This window comes from Rhinoraja longicauda, chromosome 19 (assembly GCF_053455715.1).
Source record: "Rhinoraja longicauda isolate Sanriku21f chromosome 19, sRhiLon1.1, whole genome shotgun sequence".
Lineage (NCBI taxonomy): Eukaryota > Metazoa > Chordata > Chondrichthyes > Rajiformes > Arhynchobatidae > Rhinoraja > Rhinoraja longicauda.
This window is the reverse complement of record NC_135971.1, coordinates 28838637-28856676: the sequence shown is the minus strand read 5'-3', so window position 1 is coordinate 28856676 and position 18040 is coordinate 28838637. Positions and strand designations below refer to the sequence as shown.

Here is an 18040-nt window from a genome sequence, read left to right as displayed (position 1 = left end):
TGGAGACAAGCTCTGCAAGGGAGGATAGAGTGACGGGTTGAAAACAGTCCAATTTAGATGAACAGACCAGTGAGACATCGAAGGTATTTATTCACAAAATGCTGGAATAACTCAGCGGGTCAGGCAGCATCTCAGGAGAGAAGGAATGGGTGACGTTTCGGGTCGAGACCCTTCTTCAGTCTGAAACTACAGTCTGAATAAGGGTCTCGACCCAAAACGTCACCCATTCCTTCTCTCCTGAGATGCTGCCGGACCCGCTGAGTTACTCCAGCATTTTGTGAATAAATACCTTCGATTTGTACCAGCATCTGCAGTTATTTTCTTACAGACCAGCTAGACAGCTAGGTCATGGGTGGGAGGGGAAATATTCATTCTAATGTTCTCAACTTTGCTAGTGAAAAATTTAGAGAATTCTTCGCACTTAGCAGGGGACCCAACTAAGCTGGTACTGGGGGCGGGACATATGACAGAGGTAATAGTGCTAAATAGGACCTTGGAATTATGAGAGTTTTTGGAAATAAGGTCGGAAAAGTATTGATATAGAGTCTCTGCTTCTACCATGCCCTCCAACAGCATGTTCTGGATTCCAAAGAAGGGATGAAAAGGAGGCAGAAAATCTTCAGCCAGAAACGTATGTGAGAAGTAATCAGCCTATTCCAGCAGAGACTGGGAATACTGCAGGATCCATAACACCCCTGCTCCGATACTCCTTTATGTAACTTCAGACTTTACTTTTGACTTTCGAGGTGCAGCGCAGAAACAAGCCTTTCGGCCCACTGATCCATGCCGATCAGCGATCGTCCCCAGTACACAAGCTTTATCCGACACACTAGGGACAATTTATAGTTTTTACCGAAGCCAATTAACCTAAAAACATGTGCGTCTTTGGAATGTGGGAGGAAACCAGAGTATTCAAAGAAAACCCACTCGGTCACAGTGAGAAAGTACAGAGAGCACCTGTAGTCAGGATTGAACCTGGATCTCTGGTACTGTGAAGCAGCAACTCTACCGCTGCACCACTGTTTGGAAATCCCAACAGTTTGGCATTGCTCACCAGGTAATGTTTGCCCTGCTAATGTTCACTCACCAGGGCCCCACTTCCCATGCTCCCTTTAAATATATCAGGTCCACTGGAAAATTCATTGTTCAACTCTGTAATATGTTTAAAAAGGGAATGAAAAAGTTGTAAATTAATAGCATTTGATTTAGCCAGTTGTTGGGAATATTTGCTAGTCCAGCATTGCCAAATGCCCCAGACTCAGACTGAGGAAGGTGATACACTCAGTGTGCAAGGTTCCAAGGCTGGGTGTGAAACTGGCTGTCAGGGTATAAGTACCACATCTCTCCAAGCCCGTGAGGTCCCCTGCCCGTGAGGTGCTGGTATCCCACACACACTCTCTGGAGTCTGGAGTCCGTGCTGGAGTTTGTGGTGTCACACGGGAATAGAGCTGCCCCTTGTTCATCCCTGCACCTTGCATCGGGAGCAGGGAGCAGCTTCTGAGACTTTGACAATCTCCCCCAGTGATGGGACTGGGCCCAGACTGTAATCATCACCAGCCCCGCACTCACCTCTAGATGCCCTGTTGCTGAGCCTGCAGCCGCTGCCTCTCCTTGATCAGTAAGATGATTCCCACCACGGCACTGATGATTCCCAGAGTGAGTCCCAGAGCACAGATCACGGTTCCAGGGCCGGACGCTTCCTCAGGTACCTCGGGCTCTGGGGAGAGACGAGGGAAGGGTGAGGATCCCACAGAGAGCCTGGGGTGAACACGGAGCAGAGAGCTGGGACACCAAGCCCACCTGGGTGGAGGGGTGCCAGTCCCACCCCAAACACACACCCACCATCAGCAAACCCTGGCCACACACGACAGTAACACAGCGCTCATGGCTGGGTGACAGGTTTGCACAGGTCATTGGTGAACCCAACGTTGGTACAGTGTGTGGACTGGACGTCAAAGATCCCCATATTCAGCAGTCTCAAGGTGAAGATGTCTTTCCCCAAACTCTCCCTTTGATTGGATGATTGTCCTATATTAGACAATAGACAATAGGTGCAGGAGGAGGCCATTCGGCCCTTCGAGTCTGTACGCACCGCCATTCAATGTGATCATGGCTGATCATTCTCAATCAGTACCCCGTTCCTGCCTTCCCCCCATACCCCCTGACTCCGCTATCCTTAAGAGCTCTATCCAGCTCTCTCTTGAATGCATTCAGAGAATTGGCCTCCACTGCCTTCTGAGGCAGAGAATTCCACAGATTCACAACTCTCTGACTGAAAAAGATTTTCCTCATCTCAGTTATAAATGGCCGACCCCTTATTCTTAAACTGTGGCCCCTTGTTCTGGACTCCTCCAACATTGGGAACATGTTTCCTGCCTCTAACGTGTCCAACCCCTTAATAATCTTATATGTTTCGATAAGGTCTCCTCTCATCCTTCTAAATTCCAGTGTATACAAGCCTAGTCGCTCCAGTCTTTCAACATATGAAAGTCCCGCCATTCCGGGAATTAACCTAGTAAACCTATGCTGCACGCCCTCAATAGCAAGAATATCCTTCCTCAAATTTGGAGACCAAAACTGCACACAGTATTCCAGGTGCGGTCTCACTAGGGCCCTGTACAACTGCACACAGTACTCCAGGTGCGGTCTCACTAGGGCCCTGTACAACTGCACACAGTACTCCAGGTGCGGTCTCACTAGGGCCCTGCACAACTGCAGAAGGACCTCTTTGCTCCTATACTCAACTCCTCTTGTTATGAAGGCCAACATTCCATTGGCTTTCTTCACTGCCTGCTGTACTTGCATGCTTACATGACTGATGCACTAGGACACCCAGATCTCGTTGTACGTCCCCTGTTCCTAACTTGACACCATTCAGATAATATTCTGCCTTCCTATTCTTACCACCAAAGTGGATAACCTCACACTTATCCACATTAAACTGCATCTGCCATGCATCCGCCCACTCACACAACCTGTCCAAGTCACCCTGCAACCTCATAGCATCTTCCTCACAGTTCACACTACCACCCAGCTTTGTATCATCTGCAAATTTGCTAATGGTACTTTTAATCCCTTCATCCAAGTCATTAATGTATATTGTAAATAGCTGCGGTCCCAGCACCGAGCCTTGCGGTACCCCACTAGTTACTGCCTGCCATTCTGAAAGGGACCCATTTATCCCCACTCTTTGCTTTCTGTCTGTCAACCAATTTTCTATCCATGTCAGTACCCTACCTCCAATACCATGTGCTCTAATTTTGCCCACTAATCTCCTATGTGGAACCTTGTCAAAGGTTTTCTGAAAGTCAAGGTACACCACATCCACCGGCTCTTCCCTGTCAATTTTCCTGGTTACATCCTCAAAGAATTCCAGAAGATTTGTCAAGCATGATTTCCCCTTCGTAAATCCATGCTGACTCGGAACAATCCTGTTACTACTGTCCAAATGCTCCGCAATTTCGTCTTTTCTAATTGACTCCAGCATCTTCCCCACCACTGATGTCAGACTAACTGGCCTATAATTTCCCGTTTTCTCTCTCCCTCCTTTCTTAAAAAGTGGGACATTAGCTACCCTCCAATCCACAGGAACTGATCCTGAATCTATAGAACATTGGAAAATGATCACCAATGCGTCCACAATTTCTAGCGCCACCTCCTTAAGTACCCTGGGATGCAGACCATCAGGCCCTGGGGATTTATCAGCCTTCAGTCCCATCAGTCTATCGAACACCATTTCCTGCCTAATGTGGATTTCCTTCAGTTCCTCCGTCACCCTAGGATCTCTGCCCACTAGAACATCTGGGAGATTGCTTGTATCTTCCTTAGTGAAGACAGATCCAAAGTACCGGTTCAACTCGTCTACCATTTCCTTGTTTCCCATAATAAATTCCCCCGCTTCTGTCTTCAAGGGACCCACATTTGCCTTGACTATTTTTTTCCTCTTTACATACCTAAAAAAGCTTTTACTATCCTCCTTTATATTATTGGCTAGTTTACCCTCGTACCTTAAAAGAGTCCCAATCCTCTGGCTTCCCACTCTTCTTTGCTTTGTTGTACTTCTGCTCTTTTATTTTTATGCTGTCCTTGACTTCCCTTGTCAGCCACGGGTGTCTCTTACTCCCCTTGGAATCTTTCCTCCTCTTTGGGATAAATTGATCCTGCAACTTCTGCATTATTCCCAGGAATACCTGCCATTGCTGTTCCACCGTCTTCCCTGCTAGGGCCTCCTTCCAGTCAATTCTGGCCAGCTCCTGCCTCATGCCTCTGTAATCCCCTTTACTATACTGTAATACTGACACTTCCGATTTACCCTTCTCCCTCTCAATTTGTAGAGTAAAACTTATCATATTGTGATCACTGCATCCTAATGGCTCTTTTACCTCGAGTCCCCTTATCAGATCAGGTTCATTACACAACACTAAATCCAGAATTGCCTTCTCCCTGGTAGGCTCCAGTACAAGCTGTTCTAAGAATCCATCTCGGAGACACCCCACAAACTCTCTTTCCTGGGGTCCAGTACCAACCTGATTTTCCCAATCTATTGGTGGCTCCTGGATTTACTCTTCCCATAGGAACATCTTGTTAATTCCAACCTTCATCTTCTGTGTGGAGTTTGCACATTCTCCCTGTGACCACATGGGTTTCTTCCGGGTGCTCTGACTTCCTCCCACATCCCAATGTCCTCAGTCCGGAGGGTTGATACAAAGATAGGTAGATGGGCAGGTAGTGTAGAGAAAGCAGGGACTCTGCAGAAGGATTTGGACAGGTTGGGAGAGTGGGCAGAGAAGTGGCAGATGGAATATAGTGGAGCAAAGTGTGGAGTCATGCATTTTGGTCGTAGGATTAAAGGCATAGACTATTTTCAATTCAGAAATTAGTGGTGTAAAGGGACTTGGGAGTGCTGGTGTAGGATTTCCAAAAATGTACTCTGCAAGTTGAATCAACAAAACTACAAAAGCTTTTCACTGTACCTCGGTAAACGTGACAATAAACTACACTGAACTGAACAGGTAGAAAGGAAGGTAAAATACATTGTTAGCATTTATTTTGAGAGGAGTGGAATATTTTTAAAAAGGATGCAATTCTGAGGCTTTATAAGGTACTGGTCAGACCACAATTGGAGTATTGTGAGCAAATTTGGCCCCCATATCTGAGGAAAGATGTGCTGGCTTTGGAGAGGGTCCAAAGGAAATTTACGACAATGATGATGGCAAGGCTGTGGATGTTGTCTATATGGACAATGCCAGTAAGGCATTTGACAAAGTTCCACATGGAAGGTTGATTAAGAAGGTTAAATCGTTGGGTATTAATAGTGAGGTTGCAAGATGGATTCAACAATGGCTGAATGGGAGATACCAGAGGGTAATGGTTGACAACTGTATGTCAGGTTGGAGGCCAGTGTCTAGTGGAGTACCCCAAGGATCTGTGTTGGGTCCGCTGTTGTTTGTCATTTACATTAATGATCTGGATGATGGTGTGGCAAATTGGATTAGTAAGTATGCAGATGATACTAAGATAGGTGGTGTAGTTAATAATGAAGTAGATTTTCAAATTCTACAGAGAGACTTGGGCCTTTTGGAAGGGTGGGCTGAAAGATGGCAGATGGAGTTTAATGCTGATAAGTGTGAGGTGCTGCATTTTGGTAGGACAAATCAAAATAGGACGTAAAGGGTAAATGGTAGGGAATTGAGGAATGCAGTGGAACAGAGGGATCTGGGAATAACTGTGCATTGTTCCCTGAAGGTGGAATCTCATGTGGATAGGGTGGTGAAGAAGGCGTTTGGTATGCTTGCCTTTATAAATCAGAGCATCGAATATAGAAGTTGGGATGTAATGTTAAAATTGTACAAGGCATTGGTGAGGCCGAATCTGGAATATGGTGTGCAGTTCTGGTCGCCAAATTATAGGAAGGATGTCGACAAAATGGAGAGGGTACAGAGGGAATTTACTAGAATGTTGCCTGGGTTTCAGCACTTAAGCTACAGAGAGAGGTTGAACAGGTTGGGTCTTTATTCTTTGGAGCGCAGAAGGTTAAGGGGGGACTTGATAGAGGTTTTTTAAATTGTAAGAGGGACGGACAGAGTTTTTCCCTTTGAGAGTGGGGAAGATTCAAACAAGGGGACATAACTTCAGAATTAAGGGACAAAAGTTTAGGGGTAACATGAGGGGTAACTTTTTTACTCAGAGGGTGGTGGCTGTATGGAATGAGCTTCCGGTGGAAGTGGTGGAGGCAGGCTCGATTTTATTATTTAAGAGTAAATTAGATAGGTATATGGATGGGAGGGGATTGGAGGGTTATGGTCTGAGAGCAGGTAGATGAGACTAGGTCGGAGAAAGTGTTCGGCATGGACTAGAAGGGCCAAACTGGCCTGTTTCCGTGCTGTAATTGTTATATGGTTATATGATCGCAGAAATGATCGAGTTAACATATGTTGAGCGTTTGTCGGCACTGGGCCTGTACTCGCTGGAGTTTACAAGGGCGAGGGGGGACCTCATTGAAACTTACCGAATAGTGAAAGGCTTGGATAGAGTGGATGTGGAGAGGATGTTTCCACTAGTGGGAGAGTCTAGGACAAGAAGCCATTGCCTCAGAATAAAAGGACGTCCCTTTAGAAAGGAGATGCGGAGGAATTTCTTTAGTGGTGAATGTGTGGAATTCATTGCCGCAGAAGGCTGCGGAGGCCAGGTCAATGGATATGTTTAAGGCGGAGATTGATAGATTCTTGATTAGTATGGGTGTCACGGGTTATGGGGAGAAGGCAGGAAAATGGGGTTGAAAAAGAAAGATAGATCAGCCATGATTGAATGGTGGAGTAGACTTGATGGGCCCAATGGCCTAATTCTGTTCCCAGCACTTATGGATTTATGATGGGATTTCTCAAAGAGATGGCATAGACCTAATGGGCTGAATGTTCTCAAATACAATGAGAAAAGTAAGAATATAAATAAATAAATAATCTGCACTTAATGAAACTAACTGTCTCCATTGTTCCCCTGTTGTACTGGCCCACAGCTGAACATCAGAGACCTGGAACATCCTGTCACATTTTGTCAGGAGACCTTCTGCCCCAACTCTCTGTGGAGGCCTAGGTCACATGAACCATCAACTTCCTCTCCCAGGATCATTCCAGCTGACTGTAGCAGATCTCAGCCACATTCCTGTTTGTCCAAAATCACAAATGTTCTGCTCATCACATCTGGGAGGTCACCCAGCTCCCTGCTCACCAAGGAAGCGTTTCACATTTGATTTCTATTGGCCGAAGACAGACACACTAACTCAGCCAGTAGGGTGGCATCTCTGGAGAAAAGGAATAGGCGTCCTTTCGAGTCGAGACCTTTCTTCAGACTGAGTCAGGGGAAAGGAGAATGAGAGATATAAACGGTGCAGGAGAAACAAATGGAACTTATGCAAAAACAACGATAATCAAAGAAATGTTGGGCACACAAGAGGCCATTGTTGGCTGTGGAATAGGTGACGATGACTCTGTCCCTGTTGCCAATGAGGGGCAGATGAGCAAGAGAAAAGCTGTGGAGTTATGAACGGATACATGTCTAGGATGGAGATCTGTGATGGAATCCCCATTTCCTAAAGACATCTCAAGGAAAGGGAGACGAGAGATTTAGAACAAATGTTTGAAAGATATGCAAAAAAACAATGATAAAGGAAGCAGTCCATTGTTAGCTGTGGGCTAGGTGAAAACGAGTTGGAGACAATGGATGTAGGGCAAGTTTATTTTTATACAGAAGTGGTGGATGTCTGGAGCACATTGCCAAGGTGGTGGTGCAGGGAGATATGATAGCAGCATTTAGAGTCACAGAGTGGTACAGTCTGGAAACAGGCCCTTCGGCCCAACTAGCCCACACTGGCCAACATGACCTAGCTACACTATTCCCATCTGCATGCGTTTGGTCCACATCCCTCCAAACCTGTCCTATCCATGTACCTGTCCAACTGTTTCTTAAATGTTGGGATAGTCCCAGCCTCAATTGTTTCCTCTGACAGCTTATTCTGTACACCTGTCACCCTTTGTGTGAAAAAGTGACCACTCAAATTCCTATTAAATCTTTTCCCCTTCACCTTGAACCTATGTTCTCTGGTCCTTGATTCCCCTACTCTGGGCAAGAGAGTCCTTGCATCTACCCGATCTATTCCATTCATGATTGTGTATACCTCTAGAAGATCACCCCTCATCCTCCTGCGCTCCAAGGAATAGAGACTTAGCCTGCTCAACCTCTCCCGATAGCTCACACCCTCTAGACCTGGCAACATCCTCGTAAATCTTCTCTGAACCCTTTCAAGCTTGACAATGTCTTTCCTAAAACATGGTGCCCAGAACTGAACACAATGTTCTAAATGCGGTTTCACTAACGTTTTATAAAACTGCAACATAACCTCCCAACTTCTATACTCAATACTCTGACTGATAAAGGCCAATGTGCCAAAAGCATTTCTGACCACCTTATATACCTGCGACTCCACCTTCAAGGAACCATTCACCTGTACTCCTGGATCCCTCTGCTCTACAACACTACCCAGAGGCCTACCATTCACTGTGTAGGTCCTGCCCTTGTTAGATGTCCCAAAATGCAACACCTCACATTTCTCTGTATTAAATTCCATAAACCATTCCTCCGCCCACCTGGCCAATCGATCCAGATCCTGCTGCAATCGTTCACAACCATCTTCACTATCTGCAAAACCACCCACTTTTGTATTATCAGCAAACCTGCTAATCTTGCCCTGTACGTTCCCTTCCAAATCATCAATGTAGATGACAAACAGTAACGGGCCCAGCACCGAACCCTGATCACACCACTAGTCACAGGCCTCCAGTTCAATAAGCCACCTTCCACCATCACCCTCTGCTTCCTTCCATGGAGCCAATTTGCTATCCATTCTGCTATCCATGGATCCCATGTGATCTAACCTTCCAGAGCAGCTTACCATGCGGAATGCCTTACTGGAGTCCATGTACACAACATCTACAGCTCTGCCCTCATCGACCTTTTTATCACGTCTTCAAATTAATCAGATTTGTGAGACAAAACCACCCATGTACAAAACCATGCTGACTGTCCCGAATCAGCCCTTTCCCATCTTAATGCCTGTAAATCCTAACCCTCAGAATACTCTCTAGTAACTTTCCATTGACAGATATTAAGCTCAACGGCCTATATTTCCCAGCTTTTTCCCTCCAGCCTTTCTTGAGAACAGGTTCACCCACTTGGAAGCTGTTGGTGAAGAAGACGTTACCACACTGAGCGGCAGACTGGCCTGTGAAGCAAAACGTGCTGTTGAGCCAAAACCAAAGAGGCCGACGTCAGGCAACACCGTGGTAGTAGTAGACTCCATTGTGAGAGGTTTCTGCGGCAACAGGGATTCAAGGATGGTGTGCTGCCTCCCTGGTGCCAGGATCCAGGATGTCACGGACAGAGTGCAGAAAATTCTCAAGGGCGAAGGTGAACAGCCAGAAGTGGTAGTGCATGTCGGCACAAACGATGTTGGAAAGAAGGGGATGGATATTCTGCAGCGTGACTTTAGAGAGCTTGGAAAAATGCTGAAAAGCAGGACCTGGGGTGGTTATCTCCGGTTTGCTTCCAGCTCCTCGTGCTGGTGAGAGCAGGAACAGGGAGATACAGGACCTGAATGTGTGGCTGAGGAACTGGTGCAGGGGGCAGCGATTTAGATTCTTAAATCACTAGGATCTGTTTTGGGGTACAGGGGACTTGTACAAAAGGGACGGATTGCACCTTAACAGGTGGGGACCAGCATTCTGGCAGGCAGGTGTGCCATTGCTACACGGGTGGGTTTAAATTAAATAGGGTGGGGAGGGGGGGGGGGTGTCAAATGGGATAATCAAGGATGGAGTTAAAGGGAAAGAGAGTAAAAGGATAGTGAATGGCCCCAGAATAAACGGGAAAGAAAGCTCACAAAGGGAGAGGAGAGTATGGCCAAGTGTAATAGGGATCGATGAGAAGGGTGAGATGAGTAAGGAATTAAAAGTACTATATATGAATGCGCAAAGTATAAGAAGTAAAGTGGATGAGCTTGAGGCTCAGTTAGGGGTTGGTAGATATGACATTATGGGGATTACAGAGACGTGGCTGCAGGAGGATCAGGCCTGGGAACTTAATATTCAGGGTTATACGTCCTATAGAAAGGACAGGCAGGTGGGCAGAGGAGGTGGGTAGCTCTGCTGGTGAGGGATGAAATTCAGTCCCTTGCGAGGGGTGACATAGGGACTGACGAGGTAGAGTCGCTGTGGGGTGAGTTGAGGAATTGTAAAGGTAAGAAGACACTACTTGATGTGATCTACAGACCCCCAAATAGTAGCCCGAATGTAGGGTGTAAGTTACAGCAGGAGTTAAAACTGGCATGTAAGAAAGGTGATGTCACTGTGGTGATGGGGGATTTCAATATGCAGGTAGACTGGGAAAATCAGGTTGGTTCTGAACCCCAAGAAAGAGAGTTTGTAGAGTGCCTCCGAGATGGGATCTTAGAGCAGCTTATACTGGAGCCTACCAGAGAAAAGGCAATTCTGGATTTAGTGTTGTCCGATGAACCAGATTTGATAGAACTCGAGGTAAAGGAACCGCTTGGAGGTAGTGATCATAATATGATTAGTTTTAAACTGCAATTTGAGAGGGAGAAGGTTAAATCGGAAGTGTCAGTGTTGCATTTGAACAAAGGGGACTATGAAGGCATGAAAGAGGAGCTGGCCAAGGTTGACTGGAAAAGGATCCTAGCAGGAGTGACAGTGGAACAGCAATGGCAGGAATTTCTGGGCATAATCCAGAAGATGCAGGATCATTTCATTCCAAAAGGGAAGAAAGCTTCTAAGGGGAGTAGGAGGCAACCGTGGCTGACAAGGGAAGTTAGGGATGGAATAAAACTAAAAGAAAAGATGTATAACACAGCAAAGAGTAGCAGGAAGCCAGAGGATTGGGAAACTTCATAGGACAACAGAAGGTAACAAAACGGGCAGAAAAGATAAAAGGGTCTGAAGAAGGGTCTGGACCCGAAACGTTACCCATTCCTTCTCTCCCGAGATGCTGCCTGACCCGCTGAGTTACTCCAGCATTTTGTGAATAAAAAGATAAAAGGGTGTCGGATAAGAAGAGCGGAGCAGTGATATTTAAAATCAGAGTGAATTCTATAGTAGAAGAGGATGGGGGAATGGAAAGAGGGCAAATAAAACAGAAATATGACGTGAGGATAGATGAGTGTACAGAGGAGGGGTGATGGGTAAGGGGACTGGAGAATGGGAGAAATGTGTGCTCTGGGGTGCCAGGATGGGACAGTGGAAGGAGAGGTGGCAGAGGGGGCTATGACTTGACATTGGCGTATTCAATGTTCATAGCGCTGGACTCACTCTTGCAATTGACAAAACCCAGGACAGAACGTTCACTGTGGGAATGGGAAGGAGAGTTAAAATAGTTAGCGACTGGAGATCTAGCAGATCTTGGCGGACCAAACGTGTTTACCGAGTCGACACTTGGTCTTGCCGATGTACAGGAGGCCACATCAGGGACACCTAATGCAGTAGATTAGGTTAGAGAAGGTTCACGTGAACCTCTGTCTCACCAGGAAGGACTGATGGAGGCCCTGGATGGAGGTGAAGGAGGTATAAGGGCAGGTGTTACATCTCCTGCAGTTGCAGGGGAAAGTACCTGGGGAGTGGACAGGTTGGGAGGTAAAGGATCCTGCCTTTGACAATTACAGAGGCCTTTGTAAACCTCTGGAGAGGTTTTACAATCGCCCACCCTGGTTAGACTCAGCACCAGACACACTCACTCCAGGAGCAGGACACACACACTGTGTGGTCTAGACCCACAGTACACGGTGGTACCCGGCACTCATGGACAATGACATTTTGTCAGCGTCTAGACTGGTTAGACTCAGCACCAGACACACTCACTCCAGGAGCAGGACACACACACTGCGTGGTCATGACCCACAGTACACGGTGGTACCCGGCACTCCACGTAGTAGCAGGAACAGAAAGCTGAGGCCTTGCTACTGGACCAGGTGAATGTGGGACCTGCCACCAGCCAGTCCCAGCCCTGCGCAGAGATCAGCCCCGTTAACCTGGCCCGTACTGACCCCAGAACACAGTGGTGGGCCTCTCCAGACCCTCGTGCTCCACGTGGCAGGAGTACATGTCTCCCGGGCTGGGGGTGAAGGTCAGGTAGGTGAACCTCTGGAAGGAATAATCATTCTTCAGGTAGTACTCTGTGGTGTTGATTCCCTCGGTCACGGGCTCATCGTTCCGTTTCCACTTCATGTTGATGCGCGCAGGATAGAATCCATCAGCCAGACAGATCAAGGTGTTGGGCTGACCCCACTCCACGGGATCCTCAGCGTACATGGCAGCCTGAGGGGGAACTGTGGGCAGACAGGGTGAGAACAGGTTAACCAAGGTGACAGGACACTGAAAACCAGAATGCAATCAGTGTGGGTGGGAAATGCAGGCAGGAGCAACCAGGACTAGTTCACAACCAACAGGCAGAGCAGGAATGCAACCGCACATTGCCAACCAGTAGTGCAAGCTGAGAAATGGTTGGTCCCTTTGTGTTGGTCCCAGCACCAGGCCCCTGGTCTTCACCGCAGCGAGTTCCATCAGTAAACCCTGGGAACAGCAGACGGGATGTGAATGGGTCACCTGGACCTGGTGGTGTGGGCTGGGGCACGAAGTTTGGTTGTGATATACATTGTAAACCCACGTCAACCAATACAATAACCCTCTATCCCTCTATGAAAAGAGCACCAGGGACGCTGGCAGGCAGTCAGTAAAGGTCGGGAGAGCAGGAGCAAAGACGACCATTGGCTGAGAGAAAGTAAGTGTTAATTGCAGGTTAAAGTCCGTTTAAAAAGAGCGCCAAAGGGACACTCGCAGGCAATCAGTAAAGAGCAAACCTCCAAGCTCATCAGAGGAAGGCAGGATAGAAGTACGTGGATTGGCTGATCAATTAAATGAGAAGTTTGGTAAATTGGCCAATTAGTTAATTTAGTGACTGATATAAACAAGGCCTGCACAAGGGGTGTGGCCCTGTCTAGGGCAGTGCGAGTCTTTGGCGAGGAGGCTACACTTGTTTTTAAACAATAACGTGATGGCCGATAAGTTGGTGCGGTGTGTTTCCTGCAGGGTGGATAGGTATGGACACCGCTGGAGCTTCTGGGAGCTACACCTGCAAGAACTGTGTCCAGGTGCAGCTCCTGAATGGATGTGTGGTGGAGTTGGAAAAGCAGATGGATGACCTCAGGGCCATCCGGGAATGCGAGAGTTTCCTGGACAGGATCTACTGTGAGGCTGTCACGCCAAGGGTCCAGGTCGAGCGAATGTGGGAGACCGTTTCAGGGGGGAGCGAACGTGGACTACAGGAGACCCCAGTGGCTGTGCCTATTGCAAATAGGTATACCCTCTTAGGAGCTGTTGGGGCAGAAGACGCTTCCAGTCCGAGCGGTGGACGTGTTGGCAGATCTAACTCAGGCAAGGAAACTCAACCGGGAAGACCGAAGTCAGGAAGAGCCATAGTAGTGGGTGGGGGAGGAGGATGGGGGGGGGGGGGGAGGAGGATGGGGGGGGGAGGATGATGGGGGAGGGGGATGGGGGAGGGAGGGGAGATGGGGGAGGGAGGGGAGATGGGGGAGGGAGGGGAGATGGGGGAGGGGAGGAGGATTGGGGGGAGGAGGATGGGGGGAGGAGGATGGGGGGAGGAGGTTGGGGGGAGGAGGATGGGGAAGAGGGAGGGGAAACGGGAGAAAGGGGGGGAGGAGGATGGGGAAGAGGGGGGGAAGGGGAAGGAGGGGGGGAGGGGGGGAGGAGGGGGGGGAAGGAGGGGGGGAAGGAGGGGAGGGGAAGGAGGGGGGGGGAAGGAGGGGGGGGGGAAGGAGGGGGGGGAAGGAGGGGGGGGAGGAGGGGGGGGAAGGAGGGGGGGGGAGGAGGGGGGGGAAGGAGGGGGGGGGAAGGAGGGGGGGGGAAGGAGGGGGGAAAGGGAAGGGGGGAGGGGGGAGGGGGAAGGGGGTGGGAGGGGGGGTGGGAGGGGAAGGGGGAAAGGGGTGAGGGGGAATGGGGGAAGGGGGAGGGGAAGAGGAGGGGGGGGGAGGGGGAGGGGGAAGGGGAGGGGGGAGGGAAGGGGAGGGGGGAAAGGGGGGGAGAGGGGTGGGGAAGGGGGGTGGGGGAAAGAAGGGGAAGAAAGGGGGAAGGGGGGAGGGGAGAGGGGGGGAAGGGGGAAGGGGGGGAAGGGGGAGGGGAAGGGGGGGAAGGGGGAAGGGGGGGGAAGGGGGAAGGGGAAGGGGGGAAGGGGGAAGGGGGGAAGGGGTAGGGGGGAAGGGGGGAGGGGGTAAGGGGAGGGGGAGGGGGGAGAAGGGGGAGGGGGGGAGAAGGGGGAGGGGGGGAAGAAGGGGGTGGGGGGGGAGAAGGGGGAGGGGGGGAAGAAGGGGGTGGGGGGGAGAAGGGGGAGGGGGGGAAGAAGGGGGTGGGGGGGAGAAGGGGAGAGGGGGGGAGAAGGGGGGAAAGGGGGGGAGTGGGGGGGGAGAAGGGGGGGAGGAGGATGGGGGGAAGGAGGAGGATGGGGGGGAGGAGGAGGATGGGGGGGAGGAGGATGATGGGGGAGGAGGAGGATGGGGGGAGGAGGATGGGGGGGAGGAGGATGGGGGGGAGGAGGATGGCGGGGGGGAGGAGGGGATGGGGGGGGGGAGGAGGAGGATGGGGGGGAGGAGGATGTGGGGGGGGGGGGAGGAGGAGGATGGGGGGGGGGAGGAGGAGGATGGGGGGGAGGAGGATGGGGGGGAGGAGGCGGGGGGGAGGGATGGGGGGGAGGAGGTGGGGGTGGGAGGTGGATGGGGGGGGAGGGGGGGGGGAGGAGGATGGAGGGGGGGGGAGGAGGGGGGGGGGGTGGGGGGGGGAGGAGGGGGGGGGGAAGGGGGGGGTGGGGGGGGAGGGGGGGGGTGGAGGGGGGGGTGGGGGGAAGGGGGGGTGGGGGGATGGGGGGGGAAGGGGGGGTGGGGGGGAGGGGGTGGGGGGAGGGGGGGAGGGGGGGATGGGGGGGGAGGGGGGGTGGGGGTGGGGAGGGGGGGTGGGGAGGGGTGGGGAAGGGGGGGGTTGGGGGGGGGGGAGGGGATGGGGGGGGTTGGGGGGGTTGGGGGATGGGGGGAGGGGGGGAGGGGGGGAAGGGGTGGGGAAGGGGGGGGGATGGGGGGGGTGGGGGAAGGGGGGGAAGGGGGTTGGGGTGGGGAGGGGGGTAGGGGGTGGGGGAGGGGGGGGGATGGGGGAGGGGGGGGAAGGGGGGTGGGGGGTTGGGGGTGGGGGGGAAGGGGTTGGGGGGGGTAGGGGAAGGGGGTGGGGGGTTGAGGGGGGGGGGGGGGTTGGGGAGGGGGTTGGGGGGGGGGGTGTGGGGGGGGGGAGAAGGGGGTGGGGGGATGAAGGGGGGGGGTGGGGGTGGGGGAGAAGGGGGGGGGGGGGAGAAGGGGGTGGGGGGGTGAGGGGGGGGGGGTGTGGGGTGGGGGGGGGGGGAGGATGGGGGGGTGGTGGGTGGGGGGGGTGGTGGGGGGGAGGGGGTGGGGGGGTGGAGGGAGGTGGGGGGGGGAGGAGGAGTGGGGGGAGGAGGTGGGGTGGGGGGGTGGAGGGTGGAGGGGGGGAGGAGGATGGGGGGGTGGGGGAGGAGGGGGGGGGAGGAGGGGGGGGGGGTGGTGGGTGGGGGGAGGGAGGTTGGGGGGGGTGGGGGGATGGGGGGGGGGGGGAGGATGGGGGGGGAGGGGAGGGGGGGGGAGGGGGGGTGGGGTGGGAGGGGTGGGGGGGGGGAGGGGATGGGGGGGGAAGGGGGGGGGATGGGGGGGGAGGGGGGGGGATGGGGGGGGGAGGGATGGGGGGAGGGGTTGGGGTGGGGGGTGGGAAGGGGGAGGGGGGGAAGGGGGGGAAGGGGGGTGGGGAGGGGGGTGGGGGAGGGGGGAGGGGGGAGGGGGATGGGGGAGGGGGGGGAAGGGGGGGGGGAAGGGGGGAAGGGGGGGGATGGGGGAGGGGGGAAGGGGGGGGAAGGGGGAGGGGGATGGGGGAGGGGGGAAGGGGGGGGTTGGGGGAAGGGGGGGAAGGGGGGAGGGGGAAGGGGGGGGAAGGGGGAGGGGGAAGGGGGGGGAGGGGGTGAGGGGGGAAGGGGGAGGGGGGAAGGGGAGGGGGGAAGGGGGGAGGGGGTGGGGGGGAAGGGGGAGGGGGGGAAGGGGGAGGGGAGGGGGGGGGAAGGGGGTGGGGGGGAAGGGGGTAGGGGGGGGGAAGGGGGGGTGGTTGGGGGGGGGAGTGGGGGGGAGAGGGGGGAGGGGGGGGTGGGGGGGGGAGGGGTGGGGGAGGGGGTGGGGGGGAGATGGGGGAGGGGGGGGAGAAGGGGGGGTGGGGGGGGGGAGGGGGTTGGGGGTGGGGGGGAGGGGGGGAAGGGGGGGGGGAGGTGGGGGGTGAGGTGGATGGGGGGTGGGGTGGAGGATGGGGGTGGGGGGGAGGATGGGGGGGAGGTGGGGGGGAGGTTGGGGGGGGTGTGGGGGGGGAGGATGGGGGGAGGTGGTGGGGGGGAGGAGGTGGGGGGGGTGGATGGGGGGGGGGAGGAGGAGGATGGGGGGGGAGGAGGAGGGGGGATGGGGGGGAGGGGAGGAGGATGGGGGGGGGAGGGAGGGGGATGGGGGGTGGGGGGTGGGGATGGGGGGTGAGGGGTGATGGGGGGGGAGGGGATGGGGGGGTGGGGTTGGGGGGTGGAGGAGGGTTGGGGGGGGAGGTGGTTGGGGGGGTGGGGTTGGGTGGGGGGATGGGGTGGGGGTGGGGGAGGAGGGGATGGGGGGGGGAGGAGTGTTGGGGGGGTGAGGGGGATGGGGGGGGGGAGGTGGGGGATGGGGGGTTGGGGGTGGGGTGGGGGGGGGAGGTTGGGGGTGGGGGGGAGGATGGGGGGGGGAGGAGGATGGGGGGGGGGGGGTTAGGGGGGTTGGGGGGGGGAGGGAGGAGGGTGGGGGAGGTGGGGTGGAGGGGGGTTGGGGGGGGGGTGGGATGGGGTGGTGTGGGGGGAGGTGGTGGGGGAGGGGTGGGGGAGGTCGGAGGGGGGGGGAGGAGGGATGGGGGGGGTGAGGGTGGGGGGAGGTCTGGGGGGGGGGGGGAGGTGGGGGGGTGGTGGTTGGGGGTGGGGTGGGGGTGGGGGGAGGGGGGAAGGGGGGAGGGGGTGGTGAGGGGAGGGGTGGGGAGGGGTTGGGGGGGAGGGGTGAGGGGGGAGGGGGGGGAGGGGGGGAGAGGGGGGGGGTGGAGGGGGATGGGGGGGGGGAGGGGGGGAGGGGGGGAGGGGGGTTGGGGGAGGGGGGGAGGGGGGGAGAGGGGGTGGGGGGGGAAGGGGGGAGGGGGAGGGGTGGGAGGGGGGTTGGTGGGGGGGAAGGGGGAGGGGGTGGGGGGGGGTGGTGGGGGGAAGGGGGGGGGGAGGAGGGGGGTGGGGGGGGGAGGAGGGGGTTGGGGGGGAGGGGGAGGGGGGGGAGGAGGAGGTGGGGGGGGAGGAGGGATGAGGGGGGGAGGAGGAGGGGATGGGGGGGTGGAGGAGGTGGGAGGGGAGGGGAGTGAGGGGGGAGAGGAGGGGGAGGTGGGGAGGGGGGGAGGAGCAGGAGGGAGGGAGGAAGGAGAGTGGGAAGAGTGGGGAGGAGAGGGGAGGGAGCGAGGGGGAAGGATGGATGGGGGAAAGGAGGGAAGGGGATAAGAGGGGAGGAGGGAGGGGAGGCGAGAGTAGGAGGAGGAAGAATGGGGGAGGGGAAGATGAGGCGAAGGTGCGAATGGAAGGAGGGTTGGGGGTGGGGGGTGGTGGTGGAGGGGAATGGGAGAAGAGGGGGAAGGATGGGGTGAAAGGGGAGGGTAGAGGAGGGGATGGGAGAGGGGAGAGGGGAGAGGAGGGTTGGGAGAGGGGAGGGGGGCTTGGGAGGTTGGGAGGGGAATGAGACAGGGAGAGGGAAGGGTAGGAGGTGTGGTGGAGTGGAGTGAAGGGGCAGAGAGGGGGGGGTGAAGTGGTGAGGGAGTGGGGAGGGAGT

The 18040-nt window shown here is 54.7% G+C and overlaps 1 protein-coding gene across 1 annotated transcript in view; it reads right to left on the bottom strand.

The window, feature by feature from the left end:
• LOC144602923 (H-2 class II histocompatibility antigen, E-U alpha chain-like) overlaps positions 1–18040 on the bottom strand; it is a 41144-nt gene that overhangs the window by 17966 nt on the left and 5138 nt on the right. Inside the window, exons 2-4 of the mRNA XM_078416045.1 lie at positions 12537–12632; positions 12107–12434; positions 1570–1717 (exon numbers count right to left, since the gene is read on the bottom strand). Of these exons, the coding sequence (XP_078272171.1) occupies positions 1572–1717; positions 12107–12434; positions 12537–12632 (570 nt within the window). The 3' untranslated portion in view covers positions 1570–1571. The remainder of the gene's footprint in view (positions 1–1569; positions 1718–12106; positions 12435–12536; positions 12633–18040) is intronic.